The sequence below is a fragment of the Coregonus lavaretus genome (genome assembly GCF_964263955.1).
Source record: "Coregonus lavaretus genome assembly, chromosome: 28".
In the NCBI taxonomy this organism is placed as follows: domain Eukaryota; kingdom Metazoa; phylum Chordata; class Actinopteri; order Salmoniformes; family Salmonidae; genus Coregonus; species Coregonus lavaretus.
In genome coordinates, this window is record NC_140015.1 from 16,482,261 (window position 1) to 16,504,478 (window position 22,218).

General features: G+C 43.6%; 1 protein-coding gene across 1 annotated transcript in view; it reads right to left on the minus strand.

Moving 5' to 3' along the window:
• LOC311104309 (3',5'-cyclic-AMP phosphodiesterase 4C-like) overlaps positions 1-22,218 on the minus strand; it is a gene marked incomplete at its 5' end in the record, with an annotated part of 70,951 nt that overhangs the window by 25,603 nt on the left and 23,130 nt on the right. Inside the window, 4 exons of the mRNA XM_084146122.1 lie at positions 378-427; positions 5,618-5,688; positions 5,892-5,928; positions 7,954-8,157. Coding sequence (XP_084002248.1) covers positions 378-427; positions 5,618-5,688; positions 5,892-5,928; positions 7,954-8,157 — 362 coding nt within the window. The remainder of the gene's footprint in view (positions 1-377; positions 428-5,617; positions 5,689-5,891; positions 5,929-7,953; positions 8,158-22,218) is intronic.

Genomic DNA, 22,218 nt, shown 5'->3' on the forward strand with positions numbered 1-22,218 from the left:
GTATGATTTATCTCAGCATTGATATAATATAGTGTATCATAATATAATGGCCTGTGTAACGGGTCATATTATCTGCATCTGTGTGTTCTCTTGAACTGTATCAGCCAAATTGCTACATTTGTAATTTATTAGAATTGTTCAGTTGAGACTCCAGATTGACACTTATTCATTCAAATCATCTGCAGAATTAAATGCAGCCTACCGGTATGCATTATTGAGAAAGCCACAGGCCACCGTGCTGCAAATTCTCCTATTAATATTGGTGCATTTTTTATGAGTTTTTGGAAGCTTGAGTGCACACTACCAAACAGTGTGAGTTGTGTGGGAGAGTGTTCCCAATCAGTAGTGACTAAAGTTCATTTTAGCAGGAAACCTACCAGAGAGTGTTGCCTGGGGAACAGTGGGTTGGCTTGTCACTGGTGACCTCCTGTGGACAAATAGATCATTACATCATCAGAGGAAGTGATTAAGAGTGCCAACTAGTGGACTCTAAGAACATTACAGTGATACAGGGCATGAATTGTGTAGTGTAACAACATTACACTGGAAATAGATAAGCAAACGTATATAAGCTCATCTGTATTATGGGCAGTAAATATTGTGAGGAATAATAAACTATTTGAATAGATCTGCATCGCAGTCCTTTGAAATATTATTGTAGCCAATAATATTAAAAACAATGCCTCCTATAAGCTCAGCTCTCTCAGCTCTCAGCTATCTCTTTCTCTACATTGTGGTTCAACTTGCAATCTAGTGAGGGAGGATTCTGTTTGGAGCTGAGGGCATCATTCACACTAATTATGTCTCTAGATAATTCCATGGTGCATTGTTACTGCTCATATTGACGTACTGCTAAAAATCCTGCCAACTCATGCTCTGCCTGTTTCTTGCATTACAAACTAGGATTTATTTAGCATTATTGACCACTTCTATCCTTGTGAATACCCAGTCAGTCAGGTAGTCAGTCAGTCAGGCTGTCTGTCAGTCAGTATGTCTGTCTGTCTGTCTGTCTGTCTGTCAGTCAGTCAGTCAGGTAGTCAGCCAGTCAGGCTGTCTGTCAGTCAGTATGTCTGTCTGTCTGTCTGTCTGTCTGTCTGTCTGTCTGTCTGTCTGTCTGTCTGTCTGTCAGTCAGTCAGGTAGTCAGCCAGTCAGGTAGTCTTTCAGGCAGTCAGTCAGTCAGGTAGTCTTTCAGGTAGTCAGTCAGTCAGTCAGGGACTTCCACTGGGGACATGCTGTTCTCAGCAGAACACAATAAAGACACAATGTGATGAGAGTATTGCCACATTATAGCCTACTGATATGACACAAAGTTATGACAAAATATAAGGAAGATATTTACTAAAACTACATATGAAGAGTTTCATTCAAAAACGCTAAATATCCATTTTCAGAAATGTTGGTAAATTATCTTTTACTGTTTAACGAAATTATGAAACAGATAGGTGTTTTTTCACTATCTAATCATGGCATGTAGTTGTACAATGACAGACATGTCCAGTTGAAGTCGGAAGTTTACATACACTTAGGTTGGAGTCATTAAAACTCGTTTTTCAACCACTAACAAACTATACTTTTGGCAAGTCGGTTAGGACATCTACTTTGTGCATGACACAAGTAATGTTTCCAACAATTGTTTACAGACAGATTATTTCACTTATAATTCACTGTATCACAATTCCAGTGGTTCAGAAGTGTACATACCCTAAGTTGACTGTGCCTTTAAACAGCTTGGAAAATTCCAGAAAATGATGTCATGGCTTTAGAAGCTTCTGATAGGCTAATTGACATAATTTGAGTCAATTGGAGGTGTACCTGTGGATGTATTTCAAGGCCTACCTTCAAACGCAGTGCCTCTTTGCTTGACATCATGGGAAAATCGAAAGAAATCAGCCAAGACCTCAGAAAAATAATTGTAGACCTCCACAAGTCTGGTTCATCCTTGGGAGCAATTTCCAAACGCCTGAAGGTACCACGTTCATCTGTCCAAACAATGGTACGTAAGTATAAACACCATGGGACCACGCAGCCTTCATACCGCTCAGGAAGGAGACACGTTCTGTCTCCTAGAGATGAACGTACTTTGGTGCGAAAAGTGCAAATCAATCACAGAACAACAGCAAAGGACCTTGTGAAGATTCTTAGATGAAACAGGTACAAAAGTATCTATATCAACAGTAAAACGAGTCCTATATCGAAATAACCTGAAAGGCCGCTCAGCAAGGAAGAAGCCACTGCTCCAAAACCGCCATAAAAAAGCCAGACTACGGTTTGCAACTGCACATGGGCACAAAGTTCGTAGTTTTTGGAGAAATGTCCTCTGGTCTGATGAAACAAAAATAGAACTGTTTGGCCATAATGACCATCGTTATGTTTGGAAAAAGGGGGTTGCTTGCAAGCCGAAGAACACCATCTCAACCGTGAAGCACGGGGGTGGCAGCATCATGCTGTGGGGGTGCTTTGCTGCAGGAGGGACTGGTGCACTTCACAAAATAGATGGCATCATGAGGAAGGAAAATTATGTGGATATATTGAAGCAACATCTTAAGACATCAGTCAGGAAGTTAAAGCTTGGTCGCAAATGGGTCTTCCAAATGGACAATGGCCCAAAGCATACTTCCAAAGTTGTGGCAAAATGGCTTAAGGACAACAAAGTCAAGGTTTTGGAGTGGCCATCACAAAGCCCTGACCTCAATCCTATAGAACATTTGTGTGTAGAACTGAAAAAGCGTGTGCGAGCAAGGAGGCCTACAAACCTGATTCAGTTACACCAGCTCTGTCAGGAGGAATGGGCCAAAATTCACCCAACTTATTGTGGGACGCTTGTGGAAGGCTACCCGAAATGTTTGACCAAAGTTAAACAATTTAAAGGCAATGCTACTAAATACTAATTGAGTGTATGTGAACTTCTGACCCACTGGGAATGTGATGAAATAAATAAAAGCTGAAATAAATCATTCTCTCTACTATTATTCTGACATTTCACATTCTTAAAATAAAGTGGTGATCCTAACTGACCTAAGACAGGGAATTTTTTACTAGGATTAAATGTCAGGAATTGTGAAAAACTGAGTTTAAATGTATTTGGCTAAGGTGTATGTAAACTTCCGACTTCAACTGTATTTGTTTAAAATCTATCACTTGATGGTTTCATTTCAGAGAGACAAATAATAAAATGTATCCGCCTCATTCTCAGAGAAATAACTAGTACTGCTAGCTTTTACAAAGTCAAATGTAACAAATAGCTACATTTTTTAAATAAACGATAATAATAATAATAATTCAATATCCCCCTATTACCCCTATTACCAGCCTGTTCAACCTCTCTTTCATATAGTCTGAGATCCCCATAGATTGGAAAGCTGCCGCGGTCATCCCCTTCTTCAAAGGGGGTGACATTCTAGATCCAAACTGTTACAGACCTATATCCATCCTGCCCTGCCTTTCGAAAGTATTTGAAAGCCAAGTTAACAAACAGATCACCGACCATTTCGAATCCCACCGTACCTTTTCTGCTATGCAATCTGGTTTCCGAGCTGGTCATGGGTGTACCTCAGCCACGCTCAAGGTCCTAAACGATATAATAACCGCGATCGATAAAAGACAGTACTGTGCAGCCGTCTTCATTGACCTGGCCAAGGCTTTTGACTCTGTCAATCACCGCATTCTTATTGGCCGACTAAATAGCCTTGGTTTCTCAAATGACTGCCTCGCCTGGTTCACCAACTACTTCTCAGATAGAGTTCAATGTGTCAAATCGGAGGGCCTGTTGTCTGGACCTCTGGCAGTCTCTATGGGGGTGCCACAGGGTTCAATTCTCGGGCCGACTCTATTCTGTGTATATCAATGATGTCGCTCTTGCTGCTGGTGACTCTCAGGTCCACCTCTACGCAGACGACACCATTTTGCATACATCTGGCCCTTCATTGGACACAGTGTTAACAAACCTCCAAACGAGCTTCAATGCCATACAACACTCCTTCCGTGGCCTCCAACTGCTCTTAAACGCTAGTAAAACTAAATGCATGCTCTTCAATCGAACGCTGCTTGCACCCGCCCGACTAGAATCACTACTCTTGGCGGGTCTGACTTAGAATATGTGGACAACTACAAATACCTAGGTGTCTGGTTATACCGTAAACTCTCCTTCCAGACTCACATTAAGCATCTCCAATCCAAAGTTAAATCTAGAATCGGCTTCCTATTTCGCAACAAAGCCTCCTTCACTCATGCTGCTAAACATGCCCTCGTAAAACTGACTATCCTACCGATCCATGACTTCAGCGATGTCATTTACAAAATAGCTTCCAACACTCTACTCAGCAAATTGAATGTAGTCTATCACAGTGCCATCCGTTTTGTCACCAAAGCCCCATATACTACCCACCATTGTGACCTGTACGCTCTTGTTGGCTGGCCCTCACTACATATTCGTCGCCAAACCCACTGGCTCCAGGTCATCTATAAATCACTTCTAGGCAAATCCCTGCCTTATCTTAGCTCATTGATCACCATAGCAACACCCACCCGTAGTATGCGTTCCAGCAGGTATATCTCACTGGTCATCCCCAAAGCCAACACCTCCTTTGGTCGCCATTCCTTCCAGTTCTCTGCTGCCAATGACTGGAACGAACTGCATAAATCTCTGAAGCTGGAGACACATCTCCCTCACTATCTTTAAGCATCAGTTGTCAGAGCAGCTTACCGATCACTGCACCTGTACACAGCCCATCTGTAATTAGCCCACCCAACTACCTCATCCCCATATTGTTATTTACATTGTTATTTATTTTGCTCATTTGCACCCCAGTATCTCTATTTGCACATCATCTTCTGCACATCTATCACTCCAGTGTTAATACTAAATTATAATTGTAATTATTTTGCACTATGACCTATTTATTGCCTTGCCTCCATAACTTACTACATTTGCACACACTGTATATAGATTTTCTATTGTGTTATTGACTGTACGTTTTGTTTATTCCATATGTAACTCTGTGTTGTTGTTTTTACCGCACTGCTTTGCTTTATCTTGGCCAGGTCGCAGTTGTAAATGAGAACTTGTTCTCAACTGGCTTACCTGGTTAAATAAAGGTTAAATAAAAAAAATTTCAAAATACAGTAATATGATATCTGTATATAAAACATTTGCATTTGACATTTGAGTCATTTGGCAGGTGCTCTTATCCAGAGGCATTCATCTTAAGATACAGTAGCAAGGTGAGACACCCACATATCACAGTCAAATATGCAGGATATGAACATTCCATTCCAGCTAAACAATGGATATATAGCATTTTGTAAAATAAACATTTTCATACACATCTAAAATATATTATTAAAAAATCTGAGAACAGTAATATTTTACACACACATGAAGGTACCCAAAAGCAATCATTTCTGATGAAAAAACACAAAAGTGAAAAATTAGTTGATATAGTGTTTTGGAAATAAACTCTTCATATTCCGCTGAGAATAAGGACAATGAAGAGACAGACTGCACAGTTACAATACAGACACAGTGAGAAGATATCATTCAGGCTTCGATAGAGAAGAGAGATGTGACCACATTAAAAGGGGTTGAAAGGGTCATGTGGCTGACGGAATGCTACTGACTTGTTAGTGGGTGTCGTGACATTGGCGAGGATGGTGAAGTTGCTTCTTACAGTTCGTAGACTGGCCAACACCTGGGGGATGGACGGACGGACGAACGGACGGTGGGTGGTGGGGCAGAGGGGGAAGAGGGGAGAGGGGCAGAGAGGGGAGTGAGACAAATTCACTACATACTAATTTTAGCCCCTTTCAAGTTATTTACTGAATTGTTCTATCTTTATGCAGGCAATGTGAAGTGTATGCTACTTCATCAATAAACTGCAGCGCTGGTGCTTACCTGAGCAAAAGGGGTGACTATGAGATCTTCAGCATGCCTGTAGAAAGAGAGAAAATATAAAAAGGAAGGAAGGAGATGACAGTAAAGTAAGCAGGATAGATGGAGAGTTATCGCTGGAGTGTAACCTCTATGACAGTTTACATTAACAGATACCAGATATACAGTATATGTGAACCAATGGTTTACATAGCCCTATCTGAATCTAAACACAATATCACTGACCAAAAGGCATCTTTCTGAAAGGGAAGCAGACCAAGACAAATTACACCGCTATGAAGCTAAAAAGATTTCAGTAGGATTTCATTAGCATAATACTGCCATAATCATAATAATCATAAATGCCAAGTAGGTTGATTGTGATTGTATAGTGAGTAATGTACAGTCGTGGTCAAAAGTTTTGAGAATGACACAAGTATTGGTCTTCACAAAGTTTGCTGCTTCAGTGTTTTTAGATATTTTTGTCAGATGTTACTATGGTATACTGAAGTATAATTACAAGCATTCCATAAGTGTTAAAGGCCTTTATTGACAATTACATTGATTCTTGCATAATCAATGCTTGGAGTTTGTCAGAATTTGTGGGTTTTTGTTTGTCCACCCGCCTCTTGAGGATTGACCACAAGTTCTCAATGGGATTAAGGTCTGGGGAGTTTCCTGGCCATGGAACCAACATTTCAATGTTTTGTTCCCCGAGCCACTTAGTTATCACTTTTGCCTTATGGCAAGGTGCTCCATCATGCTGGAAAAGGCATTGTTCATCACCAAACTGTTATTGGATGGTTGGGAGAAGTTGCTCTCGGAGGATGTGTTGGTACCATTCTTTATTCATGGCTGTGTTCTTAGGCAAAATTGTGAGTGAGCCCACTCCCTTGGCTGAGAAGCAACCCCACACATGAATGGTCTCAGGATGCTTTACTGTTGGCATGACACATGACTGATGGTAGTGCTCACCTTGTCTTCTCCGGACAAGCTTTTTTCCGGATGCCCCAAACAATCGGAAAGGGGATTCATCAGAGAAAATTACTTTACCCCAGTCCTCAGCAGTCCAATCCCTGTACCTTTTGCAGAATATCAGTCTGTCCCTGATGTTTTTCCTGGAGAGAAGTGGCTTCCTCGCTGCCCTTCTTGACACCAGGCCATCCTCCAAAAGTATTCGCCTCACTGTGCGTGCAGATGCACTCACACCTGCCTGCTGCCATTCCTGAGCAAGCTCTGCACTGGTGGTGCCCAAATCCCGCAGCTGAATCAACTTTAGGAGACGGTCCTGGCGCTTGCTGGACTTTCTTGGGCACCCTGAAGCCTTCTTCACAACAATTGAACCTCTCTCCTTGAAGTTCTTGATGATCCGATTAAATGGTTGATTTAGGTGCAATCTTACTAGCAGCAATATCCTTGCCTGTGAAGCCCTTTTTGTGCAAAGCAATGATGACGGCACTTGTTTCCTTGCAGGTAACCATGGTTAACAGAGGAAGAACAATGATTTCAAGAACCACCCGCCTTTTAAAGCTTCCAGTCTGTTATTCTAACTCAATCAGCATGACAGAGTGATCTCCAGCCTTGTCCTCGTCAACACTTTCACCTGTATTAACGAGAGAATCACTGACATGATGTCAGCTGGTCCTTTTGTGGCAGGGCTGAAATGCAGTGCAAATGTTTTTGGGGGATTAAGTTCATTTTCATGGCAAAGAGGGTCTTTGCAATTAATTGCAATTCTGGAGTATATGCAAATTGACATCATAAAAACTGAGGCAGCAGACTTTGTGAAAATTAGTATTTGTGTCATTCTCAAAACTATTGACCACGACTGTATAGTGTTGCAGAAATCTGGAGTGTCAGTGAGGCCACTTTAACTCAGAGTGGTTTTAACCATGTGGAGTAGCCAAGGTGGTTTTGATGGCATGTGATGAACGCAGGAAGGGGAGATTGTAAGGGGGTACATACTCACCAAACCAGGGTTCAGATAGCACAATAGTTTAGCTGGGCTTGATTGAGCTTGCCTGGTGCAATAGAACCAATGGAATAGTCCAAAAAGTTCAAACCCCCGCCCAGGTTTGATACTCACCCCTCACTGTTGATGGAGGAGTTGCGTGACATGGTCTTGGGGGACATGTCATAGTCAGAGTCTGATCGGTACAGGAAGGACTCCCGGCGCTCCCCGCGACTCCTGCACCCCTCTGTGGTGAAGGAGGGGTGCAGCCCCAGCACAGGACTCGCCTGCAAATCCATGGGGCTGCGGCCAGGGGATGGACCATTCTCTGAGTCAAAACTGAAAGACAAAGTAAGAGAGAGAGGAAAGGTGTCTGGATCAATGCTTAATTAAAGGCATTTTCCTGTGGTTTATATATATTTCCACACTAAGAGGTTGGAATAAATCTGTGAAATTGTGAAAATTATGATAATGCCTTTTTAGTGTAAGAGCTGTTTAAAAAGACAGCAAAATTCCATGAACTTTCAATACATTCCCTGGTTTTCAAGAAATACTTGTTGGAGGATTCCGGATATCCTGCTTATTCCCTCCTGATTCCGTGAAACCTCCAACCGCGATTTTGGGAAAACCAGGGAATTTATTGAAAGTTCCTGGAATTTTGTAATCATAGGTGGGATGAAGTTTTGGCCTGCCTGGTGACATCACCAGAAGGTAAATTAGGAAATAGACCAATAAGAAAGAGAGTTCCAAACCTCTCTGTCAATAACACCTAGTTTTCAGTTTTCCCCTCCCCACTCAAACCACTCCCAGACAGACAGTCCTAGCAACATTCTTGCTTGAGAAATTGCTCTTTGCTAAGTTTCTTTTTAGCCATTTTAATTGAAAACAATCACAGTAAGGTACTTATTGTTACCCAGAAATTATTTGATATTCGAGATAAAAACGGCTGCATTGGACCTTTAAAATATCACTTTTGAGAGCAGCAATAAGTTGAGTGAATGATACCTTCTTTACTTCATACTAGATCCAAGTTCAAATTAAGTGGAGCTGAAGGGAGGGACTAAAAACAACAAGACAACTAATGTAAAATATACTGTGTCCGTAAAATGTATATAGGTTCAGATCTTTTGTGAAACAGCACAGTTAAAAATATATGGCAAAAAGAAATCAAACTGGATGTTCTTTGAGATAGATGGGAGGGGTTGAGGGTAGCTGAAGGATGGGATTAAAAACAAACAAAAGATAACTATTGTAAAATACATTGTGTCATAAAAATGATATAGTATGTACAGTATAAGCTGGAAGTAGAAGCCAGTGTTGTTGTTCATTAGTTTACTCCAGTTAAGGGAGTGGTGGTACGGTTAGGGGAAAATAATAAAGGAAAATACATTTTAAAGATATATGTATACAGTGGGGGAAAAAAGTATTTAGTCAGCCACCAATTGTGCAAGTTCTCCCACTTAAAAAGATGAGAGAGGCCTGTAATTTTCATAATAGGTACACGTCAACTATGACAGACAAAATGAGGAAAAAAAATCCAGAAAATCACATTGTAGGATTTTTAATGAATTTATTTGCAAATTATGGTGGAAAATAAGTATTTGGTCAATAACAAAAGTTTCTCAATACTTTGTTATATACCCTTTGTTGGCAATGACACAGGTCAAACGTTTTCTGTAAGTCTTCACAAGGTTTTCACACACTGTTGCTGGTATTTTGGCCCATTCCTCCATGCAGATCTCCTCTAGAGCAGTGATGTTTTGGGGCTGTCGCTGGGCAACACAGACTTTCAACTCCCTCCAAAGATTTTCTATGGGGTTGAGATCTGGAGACTGGCTAGGCCACTCCAGGACCTTGAAATGCTTCTTACGAAGCCACTCCTTCGTTGCCCGGGCGGTGTGTTTGGGATCATTGTCATGCTGAAAGACCCAGCCACGTTTCATCTTCAATGCCCTTGCTGATGGACTTTGTTATATACCCTTTGTTGGCAATGACACAGGTCAAACGTTTTCTGTAAGTCTTCACAAGGTTTTCACACACTGTTGCTGGTATTTTGGCCCATTCCTCCATGCAGATCTCCTCTAGAGCAGTGATGTTTTGGGGCTGTCGCTGGGCAACACAGACTTTCAACTCCCTCCAAAGATTTTCTATGGGGTTGAGATCTGGAGACTGGCTAGGCCACTCCAGGACCTTGAAATGCTTCTTACGAAGCCACTCCTTCATTGCCCGGTCGGTGTGTTTGGGATCATTGTCATGCTGAAAGACCCAGCCACGTTTCATCTTCAATGCCCTTGCTGATGGACTTTGTTATATACCCTTTGTTGGCAATGACACAGGTCAAACGTTTTCTGTAAGTCTTCACAAGGTTTTCACACACTGTTGCTGGTATTTTGGCCCATTCCTCCATGCAGATCTCCTCTAGAGCAGTGATGTTTTGGGGCTGTCGCTGGGCAACACAGACTTTCAACTCCCTCCAAAGATTTTCTATGGGGTTGAGATCTGGAGACTGGCTAGGCCACTCCAGGACCTTGAAATGCTTCTTACGAAGCCACTCCTTCGTTGCCCGGGTGGTGTGTTTGGGATCATTGTCATGCTGAAAGACCCAGCCACGTTTCATCTTCAATGCCCTTGCTGATGGAAGGAGGTTTTCACTCAAAATCTCACGATACATGGCCCCATTCATTCTTTCCTTTACACGGATCAGTCGTCCTGGTCCCTTTGCAGAAAAACAGACCCAAAGCATGATGTTTCCACCCCCATGCTTCACAGTAGGTATGGTGTTCTTTGGATGCAACTCAGCAATCTTTGTCCTCCAAACACGACGAGTTGAGTTTTTACCAAAAAGTTATATTTTGGTTTCATCTGACCATATGACATTCTCCCAATCCTCTTCTGGATCATCCAAATGCACTCTAGCAATCTTCAGACGGGCCTGGACATGTACTGGCTTAAGCAGGGGGACACGTCTGGCACTGCAGGATTTGAGTCCCTGGCGGCGTAGTGTGTTACTGATGGTAGGCTTTGTTACTTTGGTCCCAGCTCTCTGCAGGTCATTCACTAGGTCCCCCCGTGTGGTTCTGGGATTTTTGCTCACCGTTCTTGTGATCATTTTGACCCCATCGGGGTGAGATCTTGCGTGGAGCCCCAGATCGAGGGAGATTATCAGTGGTCTTGTATGTCTTCCATTTCCTAATAATTGCTCCCACAGTTGATTTCTTCAAACCAAGCTGCTTACCTATTGCAGATTCAGTCTTCCCAGCCTGGTGCAGGTCTACAATTTTGTTTCTGGTGTCCTTTGACAGCTCTTTGGTCTTGGCCATAGTGGAGTTTGGAGTGTGACTGTTTGAGGTTGTGGACAGGTGTCTTTTATACTGATAACAAGTTCAAACAGGTGCCATTAATACAGGTAACGAGTGGAGGACAGAGGAGCCTCTTAAAGAAGAAGTTACAGGTTTGTGAGAGCCAGAAATTGTGCTTGTTTGTAGGTGAACAAATACTTATTTTCCACCATAATTTGCAAATAAATTCATAAAAAATCCTACAATGTGATTTTCTGGATTTTATTTCCTCAATTTGTCTGTCATAGTTGACGTGTACCTATGATGAAAATTACAGGCCTCTCTCATCTTTTTAAGTGGGAGAACTTGCACAATTGGTGGCTGACTAAATACTTTTTTTTCCCCACTGTATGTGTATGTATGTATATGTGTATATATATATATTTGCGAGAGAAAAAAACATATGGGGGATTGGAAGTGATACAGACAATTACATTGATGGAAGTTACAATCTATCTGCAATATTAAAGCTGATCTACCCCCTAAAAAAATTATATATATATATATATATATATGAAAAAAATTATAATACAGAAAAAAGAAAGAAAAGAAGATTCAGGCCTTTATGGTAGAGTGGCCAGACAGAAGCCACTCCTCAGTAAAAGGCACATGACAGCCCGCTTGGAGTTTGCCAAAAGGCACCTAAAGACTCTCAGACCATGAGAAACAAGATTGTCTGGTCTGATGAAACCAAGATTGAACTCTTCGGCCTAAATGCCAAGCATCACGTCTGGAGGAAACCTGGCACCATCCCTACGGTGAAGCATGGTGGTGGCAGCATCATGCTGTGGGGATGTTTTTCAGCGGCAGGGACTGGGAGGCTAGTCAGGATCGAGGGAAAGATGAACGGAGCAAAGTACAGAGAGATCCTTGATGAAAACCTGCTCCAGAGCACTCAGGACCTCAGACTGAGGCGAAGGTTCACCTTCTAACAGGACAATGACCCTAAGCACACAGCCAAGACAACGTAGGAGTGACTTCGGGATAAGTCTCTGAATGTCCTTGAGTGGCCCAGCCAGATCCCGGACTTGAACTCGATCGAACATCTCTGGAGAGACCTGAAAATAGCTGTGCACAACGCTCCCCATCCAACCTGACAGAGCTTGAGAGGATCTGCAGAGAAGAATCAGAAAAACTCCCCAAATACAGGTGTACCAAGCTTGTACCCAAGAAGACTCAAGGCTGTAATTGCTGCCAAAGGCACTTCAACAAAGTACTGAGTAAAGGGTCTGAATACCTACGTAAATGTGATGTTTCCGTTTTTTATTTGTAAACATTTTCAAAAAACCTGTTTTTGCTTTGTCATTATGGGGTATTATGTGTAGATTTATGAGGGGGAAAAAACTATTTAATCCATTTTAGAATAAGGCTGTAACGTAACAAAATGTGGAAAAGGTCAAGGGGTCTGAATACTTTCCGAATGCACTGTATATATATATATATATTAAAGCTGATCTACCCCCTAAAAACAAAAGTTCAAATTCAGTTTTGAAGGAGAGACAGACCTTTATCCGAGTTCAGCCAAGGACAGCTGATCTAATGTATTTCCAAGAGCACCATACCAATCTAGCGTTACAGGCAACCACTCGACCTCAAGCACAAGATTAGGAATAATCTCAGAGAGATCCAGTCAAACAGAAGTTTAGTGAGAGTTTAGCCAAATTGTACACAGAAACATACTTCTTAGGTTTAGAGGGAGATTTCAATTTTTTGAACCATGAAATGTTTCTTCAGTTTCATCAAAAATGAAATGCACATAATGGAGAGAGATTTTGTGAAGCCACACACACACACACATCACAGGGCCTGATAACTGTGCATGGCTACTTGAACACCATGAATACCTGAGAGGAAGGTGAGAGTGAGACGACCGTCTGTGCTCTATACTGCAGTTGAGCTTCATACGGCGGAAAAACATGGAATTCACGTGTCCTCGAGTGTGGTCGTGATCAGGGGACACAGGTGAGTTGATGGAGGTGACGTAGAGAGAGGTGGGGGTCAGGGTGGGGGTGGTCAACCCCTCGGGGGTCTCCCACAGATTCATCTGTCGTGTCAGCTTCCTCTGACTCATCTCTGGGAGCTCTGGGCACGATGGAGAGGACTGACTGAAGAAACCACCATCCCTCTCTCCCTCTCTCCTTCTCTACCTCTCTCCCTCCCGCCAGCAAAAACTCTGTCTGTCAAACTTTGTCTGCTACTGCCAACACAACCAGTCACTCTCCCTCCTACGCTCCCCCCCCACCCCCCCGCCTTGTTTCACGGTTCAGTAGCACAGCTCACGTCCCAGACAAAGAGAGTTCTCCTGCACACACCAGCACAAAATCCTGCCAGTCAGAAAGCCCTTGATAACTGACCCTAATCCTATAGTTTTATTCCTGGTCCCAATCCTCAGAGTCCACGTTCAGTTGAAGTCTTTGCTTTGATCCTGAAGCCCTGGAGTGCTGCTGCGTCTGTCCACTTCCCCTGTTCACCTCCACACCACTTTGTTCCCTGTTTCTCAGCAACTTGTGCTTGTCCTTCTCTGCCTGTGTAGGTTTGTTTTTGTTTCCTCTGTCACTGAAGGGTGGCGGTGCAGCTGTAACCCACAGCCTCTCTCTCAGATATCAGCTATCTGAACAGGGCCACTCTCAGGAGAGGCCTTCTGATAATTCACTAGCTCAGCTCTCTCTCTCTCTCCCTCGCTCTGTCTGAGTCCATATACTTTTCCTGTGTGTCCTGTCCTGCCTCGCCGTCCTCGTCTTCCCCGACCCCTCTGGGACACTGTGCTGCCTGTCTGCCCGGGCGTCTGCCCGATGTCCCACTCACACACACACCACCTGGAGGACATACCGACATGGCCGTCCCGCCGCTCCATTTCCTAATCTTTCTCTCTCCTTTTCTTTGCTTTCTCTGCCTGTTTTTTTCTCCTTTACATCCCCCTGCTGCAAGCGTGTTCTCTCTTTCTCTCTCCTTATCTCACTGCTCACAGTTCCTCTACAGACCACAGGCAGGAGAGAGAGAGAGAGAGAGAGAGAGAGAGAGAGAGAGAGAGAGAGAGAGAGAGAGAGAGAGAGAGAGAGAGAGAGAGAGAGAGAGAGAGAGAGAGAGAGAGAGAGAGAGAGAGAGAGAGAGAGAGAGAGAGAGAGAGAGAGAGAGAGAGAGAGCGAGAGAGAGAGAGAGAGAGAGAGAGAGAGCGCGAGAGAGGAAAATGAAAGGAAGTGAGGCCAGGGAAAGGAGGGAGATAGAAAGTCAAGGAGAAAGAGGAGGGAAGGGCAGAGGAGAGGAGAAGAGAAGGAGGAGTGACTCATGGCCTGTGGAAATGTTTACAAGAGCATGCATGATTTGCTTCCAAAACATTATTTTTTAACATCAACAGCCAAGCCAACAGCCAAGCTTCTTGACCTTTGCAGTACACAGAAAAACATAGGCCTACTGACCAAGTACAGAACTACTACACAAACAGACCTCTACTCAGAGAAGAGAATTCTGTGAAGGTTCAAATGAACTGTATCTGCATACACATCAGTGTGTGTGTGTGTGTGTGTGTCTGACAAAAAGAAGAGAGAAAAGAGAAGAGTTAATTTGCATGTATGCATGAACGCTTGTGTATGTGCATGCTTACAAAAGTGAGTTTGCGTGTATCTGTTTGTTTTTTCATGGTAATGTGCATCTTCTGTCATCCGTTTCTTTGCTTTTGCAGCAAGAGTAAATCCCTGTGCATGAATTCTACATCCCACCAGGCTGACTAGACAAGGAGCAGCACAAAGACTATCCACAGAGTAGAACACTATAGAGATGAGATGCCTTGTCAACCACACGTTTCCCCCTCCTCTCTCTCTCTCTCTCTCTCTCTCTCTCTCTCTCTCTCTCTCTCTCTCTCTCTCTCTCTCTCTCTCTCTCTCTCTCTCTCTCTCTCTCTCTCTCTCTCTCTCCTACCACACTGTCACTGTCTGATGTCTCTCAAGACCCTTCCTTTCCCTTTCTGACTCTCTCTCTGTCATTTGTCTCTCTTCCAGTGACTCACCCCAGAATAATGAAAGAAAAAGAAGAAGGCACCAGCAGGATGGTAGAGCAGAGCTCAGCTCCCATTTGTTTGTGAAGCACAAGGGACCCACTGAGCATAGCCCTCTTAAGTCACTCATGAACAGTCCTTTATGAAATATGGGCTAGAGGAACATTACTCTGATCTGACATCTCTGACTGCTGAAAAACCTCAAGGATTCCTACTCATTGTGATGAATGCAATTAAAAACTGCAGGGGGTCGATGCTTGTAAAAAGTCAATAATCACATTATCAATTATTAATGAGTAATACAGCTGGACACAACGTTTCACAGTGTGAATTTGTGTGAACGAACACACAAACACAGTACACACGCACACACACACACACACACACACCCTAACACAGTGTGATTCTCTACCTCCAACACTCCAGTATCCCAGCACATGGTACATTTGGTATTGGCACTGACCCTGTATATAGCTTCCTATCTTATTTGTTATTTATCGTGTTTTCTTTATCATATACAGTACATGTATATTTTTAAATGTTTTATTAGTTATACTATTTTGATATTGATTACTGCACTGTTGGGTAGAGCATGCAAGTTAAGCATTTCACTGTACTTGTGGATGAGACACTAACACTTGAACTTGATTCCAGGATGGGCTGCCTGTGGACAGCTACTCGCTATTTCATTATGTGATAACAGAGCCCCTGGAGAGGATGACTGTGGACAATGACATGATGATCAGAGGTCGCATAGGAAAGGGGATGTGTACCAGCTGGGTGACTCCTTCCTCTGTAAGATAAAACCCCTCACAGCTCAATGAGGAGAGAGCGAGAGAGGAGCTAGCTAATTAAAACGGCTGTTTATCATGTAGCTCACCTGTGTTTTCCTACTACTCCCAGTGGCTAGGTGAAGTAGCATAGTGTCAACACATCTCACACTAGACACAAACACAGTAATGGACACAGCAACAACATGACAGTTACTGCCAGTTCAAATTGCATGATTATTGTGTATGTTTTCATTGCCATGGGAAACCTATAAACCTCCTTCATTGCTTGAACAAATATTATAAAATGCTCAGCTCAATGGTATTATGGCTGAGAAGGGACCTTTGTACTGGCAGGTACTGTAAGCGGCTTGTCTTATTGAATTGATAAATCAAGATGATGTTCTACCTCGGCTTTTCTTCCAATGAATATTGCAGTGTATGCTGCTCCCAAACACTATGAGTATTTAAACAATTTTCCCTGCTCTGCAGCAATACTCCTAACCCTCCTCTCTATGCAACACATTTCTATAACAAAGAGAGAGAATTTGATTATATTCCATTAATAACGCAGCTTTGAAAGGCTTTGAAGCCTGAGTCAATGTGCTGATTAGTTTAATTAAACCGGAGTCTTTAAGGGACAAGAAAGATTTACACTCTCACTCAGTCCTTCCAATGAACCCTCCTCCCATTGATTATATATTAACAATAGACTTGGAGCTTATGAGTGTGTACGTGCGTGCATGTGTGTGTGTGTGTGTGATGGAGAGCTGCTGCCACATCAGCGGTTTCCTACAGCCCAGTCTCTCTCTCTCTCTCTCTCTCTCTCTCTCTCTCTCTCTCTCTCTCTCTCTCTCTCTCTCTCTCTCTCTCTCCTTGAGCTGCAGTTGGTCAGGCCCAGGCAGCCAGCATACAGCTCACATTCCCTTGCTGAGTGGGGAGGGAGGGAGGGAAGCCAGAGCCTTCATTTATTAAAGTAACTTTCCAAAATCGATCCCTCTATCCCTCTCATTCTTATTCTCTCTCTCCACATTAATGATGAACCTTCCCCAGCCACTCCATCCCTCATGCCTCCTCCCCCCGCTGCCCAGGCCTACCCTCAGCCTGAACGGGGGATGAGAGTGATTTCCTGCCTCCGCTTCCTTTTCTGCCAAGCCAAGCACAGATGCTAATTTCCACGCGCTATCTCAATCTCTCTCTCTCTCCCCCCTCCACCCCCACCACCTCCCTCCCCTGATGTGCATTGCCTCACCCAGGCGTTTAGCACCTGGCTGATTGCTATATGCGTGGGGGGAGAGTGGAGGGATGGAGTGAGGGGAAAGGAAGGGAGATGCTGCTTTTATGGCCCCATCGTACAATCACGACTGTATTTATTGCTACGGTTGAATCACGAACTGAATGTTGAATCAGAAACTGATCTGGCAAGGTAATAGGGTTTTTATTACAGAGCAGCTATCACTCCCTGTTGCAGCAGAGCAGGGGCATGTGTTCATATCAGGGCAGAATGCCCATCACTGACTCAACTCAAAGCACATTTCAAATGAGATGGCCAAGCCAAGAACAACACACCCTCTCCTCTCAGCACTTCTCCCTGCCCCAGCATGCCCTCTGTTTCACGCCAGTTCACGGTGCCATCCCTCCTCTACAGAGAGGATGACACAGACCTGCCTGCCCTGGCTGTGTTTTAAAGGCCAACATTTACACTGCTGCCCTGCCCAACTGCCTGAGCTTTGAGCCCTCTGAGGAGAGGAGAGTGCTGGCCTGGCTGGAGCCTGGCGCTCTGCCACCCTTGGATCAGGGAGGGCATCTGGCCGTCCCAGCCTCACACAGGGCACAGAGACACTGCAATGCAAGCAGGGTGGTCGGGGATAGAGGAGAGAATGAGAGAGAGAGAGAGAGAGAGAGAGAGAGAGAGAGAGAGAGAGAGAGAGAGAGAGAGAGAGAGAGAGAGAGAGAGAGAGAGAGAGAGAGAGATGGAGATAAAGAGAGTAGTTAAAGAGGGAGAGAGAGGGGATTCTCTCTACAGGGTGACAGGCTAGTCAGCTGGTCATCCCAGCGATGCCCTGACCGGCCGGCTCCCTCCCAGACAGAAAGAGAGAGGACAGAGGGAGAGAGTTCCCCCGTCCACTGTGCTGCATGAGGTCGGTCAGATAACAGCCAGAGGATTACAGAGCCATAATCCTGCCCACAGGATCAGCGACACCATTCAGAAGAGCTCGACTCAGAGAGCTACTGTACTGGAACCACATAGAGTTTTAGCAAGGCAGCAGGCAGACACACACCTTTCAGGAAGAAGAAGAAGCTTAAGGATGACATACAGTAGTAGCTACAATTGATTCCTCAGACAATCACTAGGCCGACTGACCCCTGGTGGATAGTGGTGTCTTTCATTCAATCCAGAGATGCGCTGTAGTGGATATTCAGTCTCCTCCATCAAATGTCATGTGAAGCCACAGGCTCACTTCAGTGTGAAGGAATGATGGCTTGCCTCGAAACCTGGGTTCAAATACTATTCTAAATCTTTCAAATACTTTTTGCGTTTGCTTTAGCCTTTCCTTGAGTGCCAGATGGGTGGGGTTTGCAGCCTTGCGACTATTCTATTGGTTCCATGGCACCAGGCAAGCTCAATCAAACCCAGCTAAAGCATTTAAAATGATTACAGTAGTACTTAAATCCAGGTCTGCTAGATTAGCCCCTGACAGCACTCAGAATGTATAATGCAGTGTACAAATCCAGTGGTTGTAAATATAACACTATATTACACAAGCACACTGCTCCAAGCCTCATGCTGTTCCCCCTCCTGTGTAGTTGGGTCTCTGTTGCCGTGTTGTTTGTCCAGAACGTCTGTATTCTCCCCCAAGCCACCAGGGACACCAATCACACCGCATTACCATCACTACATCACTTTTCTCCAACTCTCTGAGAAACTTTGTCTAGGTATAGAATAAATCGACTGTCATTTTTTTGTTTATCTTCCATCCTTAACTCTACAACGCCTAAACTCCTGCCTGTCTTGCCCATTGTCTGCACGTCGCTGTGAAATATGCTTCCTTTTAACAAAACTTTGGCACAGTCTGATGAAATGAACATCGCATCATGAATTATGATGACTGTTCCTCTTGTAATAGTAAACAACTGTTACAGAGCCTTCAAAGTATTCACACCCTGTGATGAGTGTGATAGAAGGAGTCAGGCGCAGGAGGGTAATCACCGAATGCAGAGTTTATTCCGTCGTACACAAATAGCGCTGGATAGCGACAAGCGAAACAGGCACAGGGGAAAATCTACCCTGGCAATACAAGGTAACGGTAGCTCCAACAATAACAGGCACAGGGGAAATATCTACCCCGGCAATAACAAGGTACGAGTAGCTCCACCGAGCTACACTACTCTCACAAATAAACAACCACCCACAAGGACAAGGGGGGCAGAGGGAACACTTATACACGGACTAATGAGGGGATAAGAACCAGGTGTGTGTGATTGATAAGACAAGACAAATGGAATGACGAATAATGGAGCGGCAGTGGCTAGTTAGCTGGTGACGACGAACGCCGAAGCCTGCCCGAACAAGGAGGGGAGGCAGCCTCAGAGGAAGTCGTGACACACCCCTTGACTTTTTCCACATTGTGTTGTGTTACAGCCTGAATGTAGATTTTGTGACACTGAATTTGTTAGATTTTGTGTTGCTACACACAATACCCCATAATGATTTTATAATTTTGGGGGGGACAAATTAATAAAAAATTAAAAGCTGAAATGTCTAGAGTCAATAAGTATTCAACCACTTTGTTATGGCAAGCCTAAATAAGTTCAGGAGTACAAATGTGCTTAACAAATCACATAATAAGTTGCATGGACTCATTCTGTGTTCAACACAGTTGCTAACCAAGACGACATTGAATGTTCCTGAGTGGCCTAGTTACTGTTTAGACTTAAATTGGCTTGAAAATCTATGGCAAGACTTGAAAATGGCTGTCTAGGAATGATCAGCAAACAACTTGACAGAGCTTGAAGAATTTTAAAAAGTATTGTACAATCCAGCTCTTAGAGACTTATCCAAAAAGACTCACAGCTGTAATCGCTGCCAAAGGTGTTTCTAACATGTATTGACCCAGGGGTCTGAGTACTTATCTTAATCAAGACAAATTAGTGTTTAATTTTCATAATTGTTTTACTGCATGTACAGTGAGGGAAAAAAAGTATTTGATCCCCTGCTGATTTTGTACGTTTGCCCACTGACAAAGATATGATCAGTCTATAATTTTAATGGTAGGTTTATTTGAACAGTGAGAGACAGAATAACAACAAAAAAATCCAGAAAAATGCATGTCAAAAATGTTATAAATTGATTTGCATTTTAATGAGGGAAATAAGTATTTGACCCTTTTGCAAAACATGACTTAGTACTTGATGGCAAAACCCTTGTTGGCAATCACAGAGGTCAGACGTTTCTTGTAGTTGGCCACCAGGTTTGCACACATCTCAGGAGAGATTTTGTTCCACTCCTCTTTGCAGATCTTCTCCAAGTCATTAAGGTTTCAAGGCTGACGTTTGGCAACTCGAACCTTCAGCTCCCTCCACAGATTTGCTATGGGATTAAGGTCTGGAGACTGGCTAGGCCACTCCAGGACCTTAATGTGCTTCTTCTTGAGCCACTCCTTTGTTGCATTGGCTGTGTGTTTTGGGTCATTGTCATGCTGGAATACCCATACACGACCCATTTTCAATGCCCTGGCTGAGGGAAGGAGGTTCTAATTCAAGATTTGACGGTACATGGCCCCGTCCATTGTCCCTTTGATGCGGTGAAGTTGTCCTGTCCCCTTAGCAGAAAAACACCCCCAAAGCATAATGTTTCCACCTCCATGTTTGACGGTGGGGATGGTGTTCTTGGTGTCATAGGCAGCATTCCTCCTCCTCCAAACACGGCGAGTTGAGTTGATGCCAAAGAGCTCGATTTTGGTCTGATCTGACCACAACACTTTCACCAAGTTCTCCTCTGAATCATTCAGATGATCATTGGCAAACTTCAGACGGGCATGTATATGTGCTTTCTTGAGCAGGGGGACCTTGCGGGCGCTGCAGGATTTCAGTCCTTCACGGCGTAGTGTGTTACCAATTGTTTTCTTGGTGACTATGGTCCCAGCTTCCTTGAGATCATTGACAAGATCCTCCCGTGTAGTTCTGGGCTGATTCCTCACCGTTCTCATGATCAGTGCAACTCCACGAGGTGAGATCTTGCATGGAGCCCCAGGCCGAGGGAGATTGACAGGTCTTTTATGTTTCTTCCATTTGCGAATAATCGCACCAACTGTTGTCACCTTCTCACCAAGCTGCTTGGCGATGGTCTTGTAGCCCATTCCATCCTTGTGTAGGTCTACAATCCTGTCCCTGACATCCTTGGAGAGCTCTTTGGTCTTGGCCATGGTGGAGAGTTTGGAATCTGATTGATTCATTGCTTCTGTGGACAGTTGTCTTTTATACAGGTAACAAGCTGAGATTTGGAGCACTCCCTTTAAGAGTGTGCTCCTAATCTCAGCTCGTTACCTGTATAAAAGACACCTGGGAGCCAGAAATCTTTCTGATTGAGAGGGGGTCAAATACTTATTTCCCTCATTAAAATGCAAATCAATTTATAACATTTTTGACATGCGTTTTTCTGGATTTTTTTGTTGTTATTCTGTCTCTCACTGTTCAAATAAACCTACCATTAAAATTATAGATTGATCATTTATTTGTCAATGGGCAAACTTACAAATTCAGCAGGGGATCAAATACTTTTTTCCCTCACTGTATAAATTCCTCACCTACGTTCATTCGTCAGTGGATGATGGGCAATGGATGAGGAATTGATATGCATGTACACTCAACCAGCCCCATGACATCATTTGTGCCAATATAATGACTACGGTGTGAAGCAATTATAATGCACATTTTAAACTGCAACCATTCCACTGTCTGTATTCAATCATCTCTATCCTATCTCATTGTAACACCACCACTATTACCAGAATAAATGCATGTCAGCAGCACTGCATAGCACAGTCTTTCTGTGTTGCCGATCAGTGTTGGACCGTGTGTTTGTGTGCATGTATGTGTGTGTGTGTGTGTGTGTAGCTCTGGCCCTCAGTCTACTGAATCAGTGTCCCAGCCAGTCAGTGGGCCCCATCGGCCCCATGCTGCCTCCTACCTGACTAATTACAGCTGACTGACACACCCACCACAGTTATTACACACTCTCCCTCTCTTCTCCTCCTATCTCTCCTCCCTCACTCTCTCTCTCACATTATAATATACTCTT